Source organism: Pungitius pungitius, chromosome 2, assembly GCF_949316345.1.
Source record: "Pungitius pungitius chromosome 2, fPunPun2.1, whole genome shotgun sequence".
Classification (NCBI taxonomy): domain Eukaryota; kingdom Metazoa; phylum Chordata; class Actinopteri; order Perciformes; family Gasterosteidae; genus Pungitius; species Pungitius pungitius.
In genome coordinates this window covers 679,622-692,500 of record NC_084901.1, presented here as the reverse complement: position 1 = coordinate 692,500, position 12,879 = coordinate 679,622, and the positions used below count along the sequence as shown (strand labels likewise).

At 40.8% G+C, this 12,879-nt stretch overlaps 2 protein-coding genes across 3 annotated transcripts in view; one reads left to right on the top strand and one right to left on the bottom strand.

Annotated features, from left to right (window-relative positions):
• LOC119211206 (leucine-rich repeat-containing G-protein coupled receptor 5-like) overlaps positions 1–5,076 on the bottom strand; it is a 21,661-nt gene extending 16,585 nt beyond the window's left edge. Inside the window, exons 1-4 of the mRNA XM_037461927.2 lie at positions 4,475–5,076; positions 1,859–1,930; positions 919–990; positions 348–419 (exon numbers count right to left, since the gene is read on the bottom strand). Coding sequence (XP_037317824.2) covers positions 348–419; positions 919–990; positions 1,859–1,930; positions 4,475–4,785 — 527 coding nt within the window. The 5' untranslated portion in view covers positions 4,786–5,076. The remainder of the gene's footprint in view (positions 1–347; positions 420–918; positions 991–1,858; positions 1,931–4,474) is intronic.
• Positions 5,077–7,594: 2,518 nt separating this feature from the next.
• Positions 7,595–12,008, top strand: rab21 (RAB21, member RAS oncogene family). Of its 2 annotated transcripts, XM_037459837.2 has the most exons (8): positions 7,595–7,800; positions 7,874–8,065; positions 9,475–9,534; positions 9,634–9,741; positions 9,905–9,968; positions 10,755–10,809; positions 10,895–10,983; positions 11,576–12,008. In XM_037459837.2, the coding sequence occupies exons 2-8, from the start codon at positions 7,928–7,930 to the stop codon at positions 11,713–11,715; spliced, it is 654 nt and encodes a 217-aa protein (XP_037315734.1). In that variant the 5' UTR covers positions 7,595–7,800; positions 7,874–7,927; the 3' UTR covers positions 11,716–12,008. The 2 variants fall into 2 exon arrangements, with proteins under 2 accessions (XP_037315734.1, XP_037315732.1); XM_037459835.2 differs by having other exon boundaries at positions 7,595–8,065.
• Positions 12,009–12,879: the final 871 nt, after the last annotated feature.

Genomic DNA, 12,879 nt, shown 5'->3' with positions numbered 1-12,879 from the left:
CCCTTTACCTGTCTCCGTCTCTCTCTACCTGTCTGTCCTCACAATACCTCCTCTGTTCCTGCACACAGGCACAAGAGGACAGACTTCACATCATGTTCCATCAGATAAACGAGAGAAAGACCTCAGACAAAAAAGACTTGTCTCCATTGGGTCACCCTCATCTACACAAACACACACACACACACACAGGTACAGTTTCAGTATAATTACTGTGTGTTATCAGAATGAGGGCACACGGGGCTGTGTTAATACACTGCTCAGCGTGTGTGTGTGTGTGTGTGTGTGAGTGTGTGTGTGTGAGTGTGTGTGTGTGTGTGTGTGTGTGTGTGTGTGTGTGAGTGTCTCACAGTGACTGCAGGTTGTGCAGCTGGTGAAAGGCCTCAGCAGGTACAGACAGCAGCTGGTTGTTCTGCAGCATCCTGGTTGAAGACACAACAACAACAACAACAACACAATGACTTCAGGAGACGTTTTGAGCGATGAGTCACATGACTTCTGTTCCTGATGAACGGTCAACCTTCTTCTTATGTAGGTAGTTTTTACTTTTTAATTTCATATTTTTCACAGCTTTTTACTGTAAATTGTACAGAATTTTCAGATATTATACCAAAACCTTTAGTTATTTTTTCTGATACATTTATGGCCCTTTTTAAATAGTTTTGATGAATTCTTCACATATGTCCCTACAAATTAAATCCACATATTTTACAAATAATTTACCTGGAAGGTTCATAACTCATTCCACATATTTATATAATAATTTTCTACATATTTTCAGGACCTTATTTATTGTTAAATATCAAATCATCGACTAAAACTTCAACATAACATTTAAAATGTAAAACTCTGTGTGTGTGTGTGTGTGTGTGTGTGCATGCGTGTGTGTGTGTGTGTGTGTGTGTGTGTGCGTGGACTCACAGCACTTTGAGGTTGTACAGGCCGCTGAAGGCTCCTCTGGGAATGATTGACAGGTTGTTTCCCGCTAAACGCCTGAGACGAAGAGAGACTCCTGAGGTGTGAACATCTCAGAACATGTCTACTTTCTCCAGATGACCTTTGACCTTTCACAGCTCAACCTTGAAACCAGCTGCAGCCTGTGTGTGTCTGTGTGTGTGAAACATCATCACACACAGGAGTACAAACTGAGGAAATCTTCATTCACTGCTGTGTTTGCTCTCAGAGGCCGAGCAGAGTTCAGCCAGGCGCTGGTACCCAGCATGCACCTCTGCGGTCTCCTATCGCCGTGGTGACAAATATCACACACAGACAGACACACACACAGCTGGCAACAGAGCAGAACAGCAGTCAGAGTCATGTTCAGGTCTCTGGGAGGTCAACCTCCTCGTTGTCCTCTCTGTCTGTCCCCTGTCTGTCCTCTCTGTCTGTCCCCTGTCTGTCCCCTCTGTCTGTCCCCTCTGCGTGTCCCCTGTCTGTCCCCTATGCGTGTCCCCTATGCGTGTCCCCTGTCTGTCCCCTCTGCGTGTCCCCTCTGCGTGTCCCCTGTCTGTCCCCTGTCTGTCCCCTCTGTCTGTCCCCTGTCTGTCCCCTCTGTCTGTCCCCTCTGTCTGTCCCCTCTGCGTGTCCCCTCTGCGTGTCCCCTGTCTGTCCCCTGTCTGTCCCCTCTGTCTGTCCCCTGTCTGTCCCTCTGCGTGTCCCCTGGTCCCTCTGATCGTCTCATAGTTCTTCAGGTCGTTGTATTTCATCAGGACATCCCACCAAATAAATATTATTTCTGTTCTTACATCAACGTTCCTTGACAAACAAAACTTCTCATCATGTGTGTGTGTGTGTGTGTGTGTGTGTGTGTGTGTGTGTGTGTGTGTGTGTGTGTGTGTGTGTGTGTGTGTGTGTGACTCACAGCTCCTCCAGGAAGTGTAGGTCTGTCAGAGCTCCGCTGGTCAACACGGTCAGATTGTTCATGCTGAGATCTCTGCAGGGACACAAAGAGACAGATAATAATACTGCAGCAAGAGTACTCATACACACCTTAAAGTACTTATACACACTTATACACACCTTAAAGTACCTACTATTACTTACTACACACTATTGTATTATGTATTGGATTAATTACAAATAAAAAATAAAAAAGTACTTTCTTCCGTACCTTAGTTGACATGTCTGTTGTACAATACATATAAGTGTAGTATTACTAAAGGGTAGAAGTACAAATTATACATTCAAAATATTAATGAAGTAGAAATATACTAAAAGTGCCAGAAGTAAAAGTACTTGTTAAGCAGAATTATATATCTTGTAAAATACAAAATAAATGTAACTCAGTAGAACATTTATGACATCCCTGTCTGTGATTGGCTGAGAGCGGCCCTCGGGTCACATGACCTCTCTGCTGCTTATCTCTCGCGGAGGAGTGCTGCACCTTTTGTGTCGTCCGATAACCATCGACAGGTAACGTCTCTCCACTGAGAGGACGTGGACAAAGACGGTCTCTGTCCAGCACACACACACACACACACACACACACACACACACACACACACACAGAGGGTGTGTCTGCAGGTTGAATACATCGGTTGTTAAAGAACTTTCTCAACACTCCATAAAGCCTGTTAATGTGTGTGTATGTTGGGGGGGGGGTCTTCACAACAGGTAGTCGGTCTCACACTCACACACTGGCAGACACACACACAGAAGAAGGCTTGTTTGTGCAGAATGTTCCTTTACTCTGAGCAGACTCACTGTGTCACGGCTGATTGGCTTTTACAGCTTTCACACATTCATTTGCTTCCTTAGTAAAACATACACATGTTTACGTATATATATATATATATATATATGTGTGATGGGGATGAAGATGGCAGCAGCTTAACACTGATTACCCTTCTGGCTAAATGATGATGTCATGTGACCTCGTATATAAAACTCACTTCATGGTGTTTTCTGACAGCAGAGCTTTTATTTTGAATAAAGGGTCACATTTAAAAGAAACAGATTAATTTGTGTTTCCAAAGGGAGTAAAACGTACACAAGTTGTATATTTTCAATACAACAACTAAGAATATTTACAGAATATTTAGATAATAAACTTTTATTTCCTTTTTATTAAAGAAAATTAAAGAATATTTTGGGAACAAATCAAAGTATGCGGCTTTTAACACAGGTTTAATACAAATGAAAGGTCAGCTTCACAAGCTGATTGACATTTACTGATCAATAACACAATAACACTACATTTTAAAATGAAAGTTTGTAGTATTTGAGGAAGGTAAAAATGAATCGTTCAAAGTCGTCTTGGGATCAAATCTGAACTTTTTGGCGGTGGAGTAATTCAGCGCCTGAAGGCATCATCGAAAGAAGTGACTAGTTGGAAATGGACACACACACATACACATACACTAACAAACTCACACACACACACACATACACTAACAAACTCACACACACACACACACACACAAACTCACAAGAGCAGAAACTCCTTGATGTTTTGTTGGATTCGATTCCTGATTGGAGCTTTAAAGAAGATACAAAGAACCTTTGATCGACTGTCGCTGTGTGTGTGTGTGTGTGTGTGTGTGTGTGTAACTGTAAGAGAAGTGCTTTCATTGACCCCCCCACCACACACACAGACACACACGGCAGCCTGAATAGAAAAAGTTTTCTTTAATGAGAGTGAAATTTAAATCCTGGGCATTGTGCTGCTTTGAGAGAACAGACAGGCAGCCCCCCCCCCCCCCTCCACACACACACACACACACACACGCCCCATGGTGATGTCATGCTTCTGCTGCCTGGTTTTGCTCACCTGCTGTGAGGTGGACTGGACCTGTTCTCAATGCAGGAGAAACAGTGAAAACCTCTCTGACACTTTACTTAAAGGACATTTTTAATCTTAAATCTTATATTCACACGTGGCCGAGCAGCCAAATGTGTCACCATGGAAACGTGGCATCAGAGTGTGGTACAAGTGTTTGATTGGATGAACCTAATACTGTTGTACAGCTTTTAATTGAAGGTTTGTTGGAGCATTTTGAACCTCAGAGGTCAGAGGTCACTGGTCCCTCACAGACAATCCATTGAATGAGGAGGGAAAACAAAGACTGGAACTGAACTTCTCCACTCAAACAATTATGATATCACTTCAAATACAAATAACACAGTATAATCTCCTGAGAAATTTTTGGAACTTCCTCTAGATAAAGCTGCACCTCCTCAAACGCATCTGGAGCCTCCTCCAGCCGCAGGAGCCTCAAACCAGCACCTCCGGGACCTCCAGAACCTCTTAATACCCCCTGGAACCTTTACATGAAGCACTTGGAGGGTCCTGAAACATCTGGATATCCTGAAGATGTGTTCAAGGACACCTGAAGAACCAGTGGAGCCTCTAAAGAACATTCAAACCTTCTCCTCCTCCAGTTCTTTCTCTACCTCCTCGTGCTGGCAGGTGCTCCGCTTCTCACAGACACGCACGCACGCACTCGCTCACACGCACACTCACGCGTGCTGGACTCACAGGTAGGACGTGAAGACGCTCAGGTTGCTCGGAACCTCGCGCAGCCCGCGGTCCGAGCAGTCCACGCGCAGCAGCGGCCCGTCCGCCGCGCCCCGGCAGCCCGCCGGCCCCGCCCCTCGGGCCCCGGTACCGGGGCTCCCCGCTCCCCGCTGCGCGGTACCGGGGCTCCCGGACCCGGCCGAGAGGAGCGCGAAGGCGGCCAGCAAAGCCGCGAGACGCGGCATGTCCTCCGCGGAAGAAAAGATCGAATCCCGCCGAAAGGAAGACGGAAAACGGAGAAAAAATAAGAAACAAAAGCTGCGGCTCCGCATCCAGACTTTAATCTTGATTAAAAGAAGATTAAACAGTCATTGGAAGTAGTTTAAGGCTCAAGTCTGCCAGTTGGTCTCTTTCCAGGCTGCACGCGTGTGTGTTTGAGTGAGTGAGTGAGTGTGTGTGTGTGTGTGTGTGTGTGTGACTGACTGAGTGAGTGAGTGTGTGTCCCTCCTGTCAGCCCCCTTTACTTTTATATGGTCTGTCCGCCTGTCTGTCTATACACATTTATATATTTATTTTAAGTGTATTCATTCATTATTTATTTTGTATTGTTTGGATTTATTTTTATGTTTTAATGTGTACTTTTTGAATATATATATATATATATATATATATATATATATATAATTTTTTTTTTAATATATTTTTGTCTATAGAGAACATTCTCAAAAAAGCTAGCATAACTACACAGTATAACTACTTAGCAAAACTACGTACCATAACTACTTTACATTACATTAAATGTAATTTACTTGTATAAACAATGGATAAACAAATTAAAAACTACTTGACATAACGACTTAGCATAACGACTTAGCATAACTAGCGCATAACTACTTAGCATAACTAGAAAGCATAACTACTTAGCCTAACTACGTAGCATAACTACGTAGCATAACTACGTAATATAACTACTTAGCCTAACTACGTAGCATAACTACGTAGCATAACTACGTAATATAACTACTTAGCCTAACTATGTAGCATAACTACGTAATATAACTACTTAGCCTAACTACTTAGCCTAACTACGTAGCATAACTACGCAGCATAACTACGTAATATAACTACTTAGCCTAACTACTTAGCCTAACTACGTAGCATAACTACGCAGCATAACTACGTAATATAACTACTTAGCCTAACTACGTAGCATAACTACGTAGCATAACTACGTAATATAACTACTTAGCCTAACTACGTAGCATAACTACGTAATATAACTACTTAGCCTAACTACTTAGCCTAACTACGTAGCATAACTACGCAGCATAACTACGTAATATAACTACTTAGCCTAACTACTTAGCCTAACTACGTAGCATAACTACGCAGCATAACTACGTAATATAACTACTTAGCCTAACTAGGCAGCATAACAAGTATCCCGCTCAGTATTAACGTAACAATCATTATGCACAGTCGTGTAACAGTCGTGTAACAGTCGTGTAAGTCAACGTTGACTCTTTCAGAGGTCTCCTGGGTGGAAGTCTTTAAACTCTTATTATATCACCGATATTTATAATTTTGTTTATTATTATTGCGCCTGAATCAGAGGAAACAAAACCTGGAGCCAAAAGAGGCTGAAAAGAAGAGCGACGCCTTTGAATCCGCTACGAGCTCTGGTTAATGATTGGCACTATAAGAGAGATATGCAGATGCTTATCACACACACACACACACACACACACACTAAAGCGGTGATGCAACTGTTGACAATATGAAGCAATCTCTTTGCAGCCTGAAGACTCCGTCTCATTTTATTTAAAGAAATTGATCAATATTTTCTTACTCGGATTGACTTTGCGATTATGCTGGTTAGCTTAGTTTAGCTTAGCATTAGGGCTGCACCTACCAATTATTTGAGTCGTCAAAATTGGATTTAGGGAATGTTTTTGATGAACTGTTCAACAGAAAAGGTCACAGGCTAAAATCACAGACTTCTTCGGTTGTTTCACTATTTCTGCTGAAATGAATAACTGAAACTAATCAAAATAGTTAATTGTCATTAGTTAATGATTATATTAATAGACTAATTGATACATGACCTCATTGTTTCAGCTAGTCCCAGAATATACTAAACTTAAATAAACTTTCACACATAGAAATAGTTATTTGTCATTAGTGCTGGTTAAACTGTATTTTCTGCACCTTTCTTCTCGGTCAGACTCTGCCCTCTAGCGGCTGGTTGGCTGCAGCCTCACAAACAGCAGCGTGCTAAAATAAGCTCCAGGGGTCCAGTGTGGCAGAAGTATCCAGATATTTCACCTAAAAGTAATGGCTACTGTTATACCAATAAAAAGGAAATTAAATAAAAAATCAAGAACTTTGTGGTATTGGGTGTCAATTGGTGCAGTGGCCTTTGACCTCTGATTTGTCATGTGCTCATGAAATCTTTTGAGAAGCTTGTGTTGATCCGCCTGATGGACATCACAGGGCCTCTACTGGACTCCTTGCTGGACCCCTGCTAAACCCCCCCTAAAAAAAACACCAGAATCACCAGGACATCCAGAACCACATGGACCACCAGCACCACCACCACCAGAACTACCCAGGCCAGGAACAGCTTCTTCCTTCTGATCCAGTCTGAGGCTGAAATCAGTACACTCCTTATACATAATACATAATCATTCGTCATACGGATTGAAAATGGGCTTGAATGTAAAGAAAATAAACAGAATAAAAATAAAAATGCGATTAACTTCACAGGAAAAAAAAGGTCCAAGAATGAAAATGAATGATAGCGTGTTTGTCTGACGTGAGGCAACATTAGAAACGCCAGCAGCGTTGAGGGTATGACACCCAGCCGACTCATCATGTGACGCTGCACAGAGGGGAACGTAACACGGAGCTCTCACTCCACTGCGCGTTCAGAGCAAAAACATAATCATAGGTTCAAATGTAATGAACCAACTAAAACGTATTGAAAAGAAAGAAAACACTTTCAACGTTGAACAATACATTGTGTTGTCGGAGGAAGTAATCGGATCTTTCACAACGCTATATAAGCAGGAAGCGGGGATTTTAAAAAGGGAGTGAAGTGGGCTCGCAAATGAAGCATCTTCGCGGTTATAGACGACCTTCGGAGGAGCTAGCTGGCTAGCTAGTAGCCGACAGAGACGCCATTAGTCAGGCGGAAAAGAGGCAGCCGCGTCAGGTAGAAAGGGGAAGTAGGTTGCCGTTTCGGACCCAGTTCCCGTGCACCTGTTGGTCAATATCGATTAAAGTCGTATTCGTTTATCCCGTCGAGGGGTTGTCTCCTGATTTGAAGTTCCTTTTAAAAAAAAGTCGTAAGTGGATGTGAGCTACGCAGGACTTCAGTTAGCATTAGCCGCACTAGCTTGATAACGCTTGTTTTGATAGAGAAACAAGATCAAAGAAACAGCGCCCGAGGACTTCTGTACGGAGACTCCTGCCATGGCGGCCGGGGGGACGGGCGGCAGAACCTACTCCTTCAAGGTGGTTTTACTCGGGGAAGGCTGCGTGGGAAAGACGTCGCTGGTGCTGCGGTACTGCGAGAACAAATTCAACGACAAACACATCACTACTCTACAGGTAAGACGCCGTGGTTAGCCACCCAGGCTAGCTGCTTAGCCCGCTGCTCAGCACCTCACTGAGCGCCAGCGAAGCTAGTTGCGTTTTCGGGTAAATCAAAGCAGGAGGGAGGCGTTTGTGTTGCTGTCTGTGGCGCGTGCGTGTAGTGAGGCGTCTTCCCCGCGTCTACCTGTGTTTACTCCTACACCTTAAGTTAAGAGCTCATAGTAACGTTACCAAAGTACTTCACCTCAGCACATAACTACATTCCAGGTACGCTTCTCTACACAGGTGCATGTTGTACTTCTTACTGTGCTACATCTCAGAGGTACAAATATTAGTTCTATTAATGAAACATCTGGAGTGCAGGACAGTATTTCCACGTACTGATGGTAGGTTTACTGCAGGAAAGTATCTGAATACTATCATTGTACACGTTCAGAGGGTCAGAATCAATTTGTCATAAATAATTCAAAGTTGTCAGAAGCTTCTGCTGCTCCACTTATTTTTAGAGCTATATAATTAAATTATATTATTAACGACGGTGGTGTAAGAAGTACTACTTTCTTTCAGTTTTATTGCTAACACTGGGATTGTTAATTAAATGTTGAAATTAATAAACAATTTTTAAAAAGATTATTTTACAGACTCGTTGGCTTTAAAGAAAAAAAGTTGATTTATTTCTCCTGTTTTTGATTAATTTAACCTTTTTACAATGGCAGGAAATAGTAACGTTACTACAGCTAAAGATTTGGTCTTTATTTGTCCTGTTTAAGCTCTAATTTATTGGAAGGATGAAAACTATTCACGAGAGAACCCCCTGGTTATAAGGTAGGGAGCCACTGTATATTTTAAAATTAATCAATTAATTTGACCTAAATGTACTTTTAAAGGTAGTTTATTCAAAAGCCATGATTCCCTTAAATGTTGATGCTTCAGCTTAAAAATGAACTAATTTGAGTATGTTCATTAGTATGTTAATCCTTCAGGTGTGACCCTCTAATGACAGACAGCAGCAATGGGGTCAAAGGTCACATTGCCCTCATCATGTGACTCTGGAGCTCATTTATTAGCTCCTGATACGTTGCTAGCATGCCGATATTTAGCTCATTGTGTTAGCATGCTACCGTTAGCTAACGAGCTGTAGCTTTGCTACGTGGAAACACGACGTCTCCGCGTCGCACGTATATTAATAAAGTCGTCCTCGCCTCATTAAGCGCTGGTTATTGTTGCCGTGGCGACGACGGGCCACAATGAGGGTCGTGTAGAGTTGTTCACCTTTTGCGTCTTAATAGCGTGTCGTTACATTAAGAACAATTTTTAATTTCATGAATTAATCGTGGGAAACCTTTAATTAAAAGTTTACATTATTAAACCCTGATTATTCAAACCATTGGGTTCCTCCTGTTCTACATCCTCTTCCTCTGCAGGCGTCGTTCCTCACAAAGAAGCTCAACATCACAGGAAAGAGAGTAAACTTGGCCATCTGGGTGAGAGTCTCCTGATGTCTGAATCCTGTCAACTACATGAAGTACATGAATGTATTTACTTGTATAAGTACTCCGTTTCACTGTGTTTTGTGTCTTCAGGACACTGCGGGTCAGGAGCGTTTTCACGCTTTAGGTCCGATCTACTACAGAGACTCAAACGGAGCAGTACTAGTGTACGACATCACGGACGAGGACTCCTTTCAGAAGGTGCTTGTACCTCCATCTCATACTAATGTACTTGTACCTCCATCTCGTACTAATGTACTTGTACCTCCATCTCATACTAATGTACTTGTACCTCCATCTCGTACTAATGTACTTGTACCTCCATCTCATACTAATGTAGTTCCTCCTCCTGGTGTGCTTTCAGGTGAAGAGCTGGGTGAAGGAGTTGAGGAAAATGTTGGGGAATGACATTTGTTTGTGTATAGTAGGTAAGTTATAAACAAGAGAAATAAATGTTTGTTTTGTGCTTGTTGTTTGGTTTACACCTTAAATATCATTCAATCTTCTACATTTACCCTTTTTAATCTTTAATTAAATTGATTTCAGTTAAATTGAGACATTCTCCCAGCAGCAGTTATTTTGCTCCTTTCACGTCGTCATAAATAGTCACATGGTTTAATTTTTAAGCTGTTGTGAGTTTTGATGTTGTTCATGAAGCGTTAAATCACACAAGGACTTTAGTTCAGAGTTTGAGGTTTTAATTCTTCATGGAGATACATTTTATCTCATAAATCTGTTTTTCTTTTTTCACTGAATTCTTTCTCCCAGACTCGTGTTTTTATTCATTTTATTATATTATTTAGCCAGAATATTTTGAATTTAATAGTTTCTACTGAAGACTAATGAATAATACAACTTGACATATAATAACAAATAATAATGTATATGATTATTTATAAATATATCAATGGTAATTTAAAACTTTTACTTACCTCAATTATTGTAATCAAATGTATCAGTAATTCTGTTTTTGTTTGCCCAATTTTATCCAAAGCTTTATGATCTGTGATTGATTGATATCTACATATCAAACTCACCAATAATATCAATCCCCACTAATACAAATAAATATCACTATCAAATATTTTTAATAAGAGGTAAGAAGACAAACTTAAATTCCATGTCATCTTTCATGTTAATTCAATTTTTATATAAAACCCCCATAATGCATCATGTTTGATATCATCACTAATGGTCTGTCTTTTTCTCTTTAGGTAATAAAATAGATTTGGACAAAGAACGACACGTTTCAGTGGAGGAGGCCGAGAGGTGAGAGATGATGATGTCATCGAGGATGTCATTGATGATGTCGTTGATGATGATTCATCAGCATGTTCTCTCTGTTTCTCTGTAGTTACGCAGAGTCCGTCGGAGCCAAACATTACCACTCGTCAGCCAAGTTAAATAAAGGAATCGAGGAGCTTTTCCTGGATCTCTGTAAACGTAACGGACAAACTTATTTTACACAAAACAAAATGTAGAAGAATGATGATGGAATTAAACTGAAAATAGCTTACCATGGAGACTAGAAACAGGTAGCTTAGCATGAAGACTAGAAACCAGTGGAAACGGTAGCTTAGCTTAGCATGAAGACTAGAATCAGGTAGCTTAGCATGAAGACTAGAAACCAGTGGAAACGGTAGCTTAGCTTAGCATGAAGACTAGAATCAGGTAGCTTAGCATGAAGACTAGAAACCAGTGGAAAGGGTAGCTTAGCTTAGCATGAAGACGGGAAACAGGTAGCTTAGCATCAAGACTAAAAACCAGTGGAAAGGGTAGCTTAGCTTAGCATGAAGACTAGAAACTGGTAGATTATCTTAGCATGAAGACTAGAAACTGGTAGATTATCTTAGCATGAAGACTAGAAACTGGTAGATTATCTTAGCATGAAGACTAGAAACCAGTGGAAAGGGTAGCTTAGCTTAGCATGAAGACTAGGACATGTACCATAATACTTGTCCTACACACAGTCTTCATCAGGACTAGAAGGAAGGCGCAGCACAAAGGACGTCACAGGTGTGTCTTTGCTTTGCAGGGATGATGGAGACGGCTCAGGCCGAGGAGAGGTTGAAGGGCAACGGAGCCAGCCAATCGGCATCGAGTAGGCGGGGCGTACAGATCGTGGACGACGAACCACAGGCCATGCCCGCTGGAGGATGCTGCTCCTCTGGCTAACACACACACACACACACACACACACACACCTCAGACACAATATTCACACTCATTTGAGTCTCTGTTGCTTTAAGATCCTAAAAAAAAATATTAATCCGAGCTGTTCTTTCTCTGTGTTTTATTCGTCTCTGCTGCTAAGGAGCATGGGAAGTTTTATTTAAAACGGTTCAACCGCTTTTCCCCTTCAAAATAAAAGCTACTCGTGATCAAATCTGAGCGGAATAAATTTGACTTTCAGACTTGAAGCACCAGAGCTGTTTGTGTGTTCAATAAAATATCTGACGTGAACTTTATGGACATAAAGCAGAGATTTATTTTCTGTCTTTGTCTCTGTGGGATAAAACATGCAAACAGATATTGTATAAACCTTGATTAATCGTCTCATTTATCTCCCGGTGCGGCGCCCCCTGCTGGTCAGAATGTTGTGATTCCTCCTGTTTATGCACACGGCACTTCATCCCAGCCGGGGGGTTTCTGACCGAAAATGATGAATAACATTATCTTTTGTATGTACAACGACGGTGTAGAAGTACTTCACTGCGGCCTCTTTAAGTGAAAAGAATCATTTCTTTACTTTCACGCTAAATTAATATTTACCGACCATTTGAGTGAAAGTTAAGATCACTAACCAGTTAATTACATGGGAAACAAGATATTGTTCCATAAGGGATAAAGCATGTGTGTTTTGTTTTTAAGAACAAATACACCCAGGAAAATAGATTATTCCAGTTTTTATGATACTGCAGGTGGTTTTAGCGGGAAGAAATAAATTAAAATAAAGAATATTAAACATTCATCAAAATGTGCATCTAACATTTTTGGTTTTACAAACTAAAGATTGATTATAAACTCATAAAAATCGGATTAATTTGAATTGTTTTAAATTATTTTGATTTGTAAATATATGTATAAAAAAACAAATATTAAATAATTACCAATTTCAAACAACCCTTCCAACATATTTCTATTTGTGTATCTTTATTGTAACATTTAAGTTTCAGTGAGTTTAAAACCATTTAAAACATCTTAAATATTCTGATTATGAAAAAGAGAGACTAATAAAGGAAATTAAGTATGAAATCAAATTTATTCTATAAAGTTTCAGCTGATAAATTCTTTTACATTTCTGTTTGTGTATTTATAAATATATATTTATGTGTATAT

What these genes read in the sequence shown, in the direction of transcription:
- rab21 (XM_037459837.2), top strand. Translation starts at nt 7,928, where the DNA reads ATGGCGGCCGGGGGGACGGGCGGCAGAACCTACTCCTTCAAGGTGGTT. An exon ending in CATTTGTTTGTGTATAGTAG is followed by an intron (nt 9,969 to 10,754) that starts GTAAGTTATAAA and finishes TTTTCTCTTTAG; the next exon opens with GTAATAAAATAGATTTGGAC. An exon ending in TTTCCTGGATCTCTGTAAAC is followed by an intron (nt 10,984 to 11,575) that starts GTAACGGACAAA and finishes TTTGCTTTGCAG; the next exon opens with GGATGATGGAGACGGCTCAG.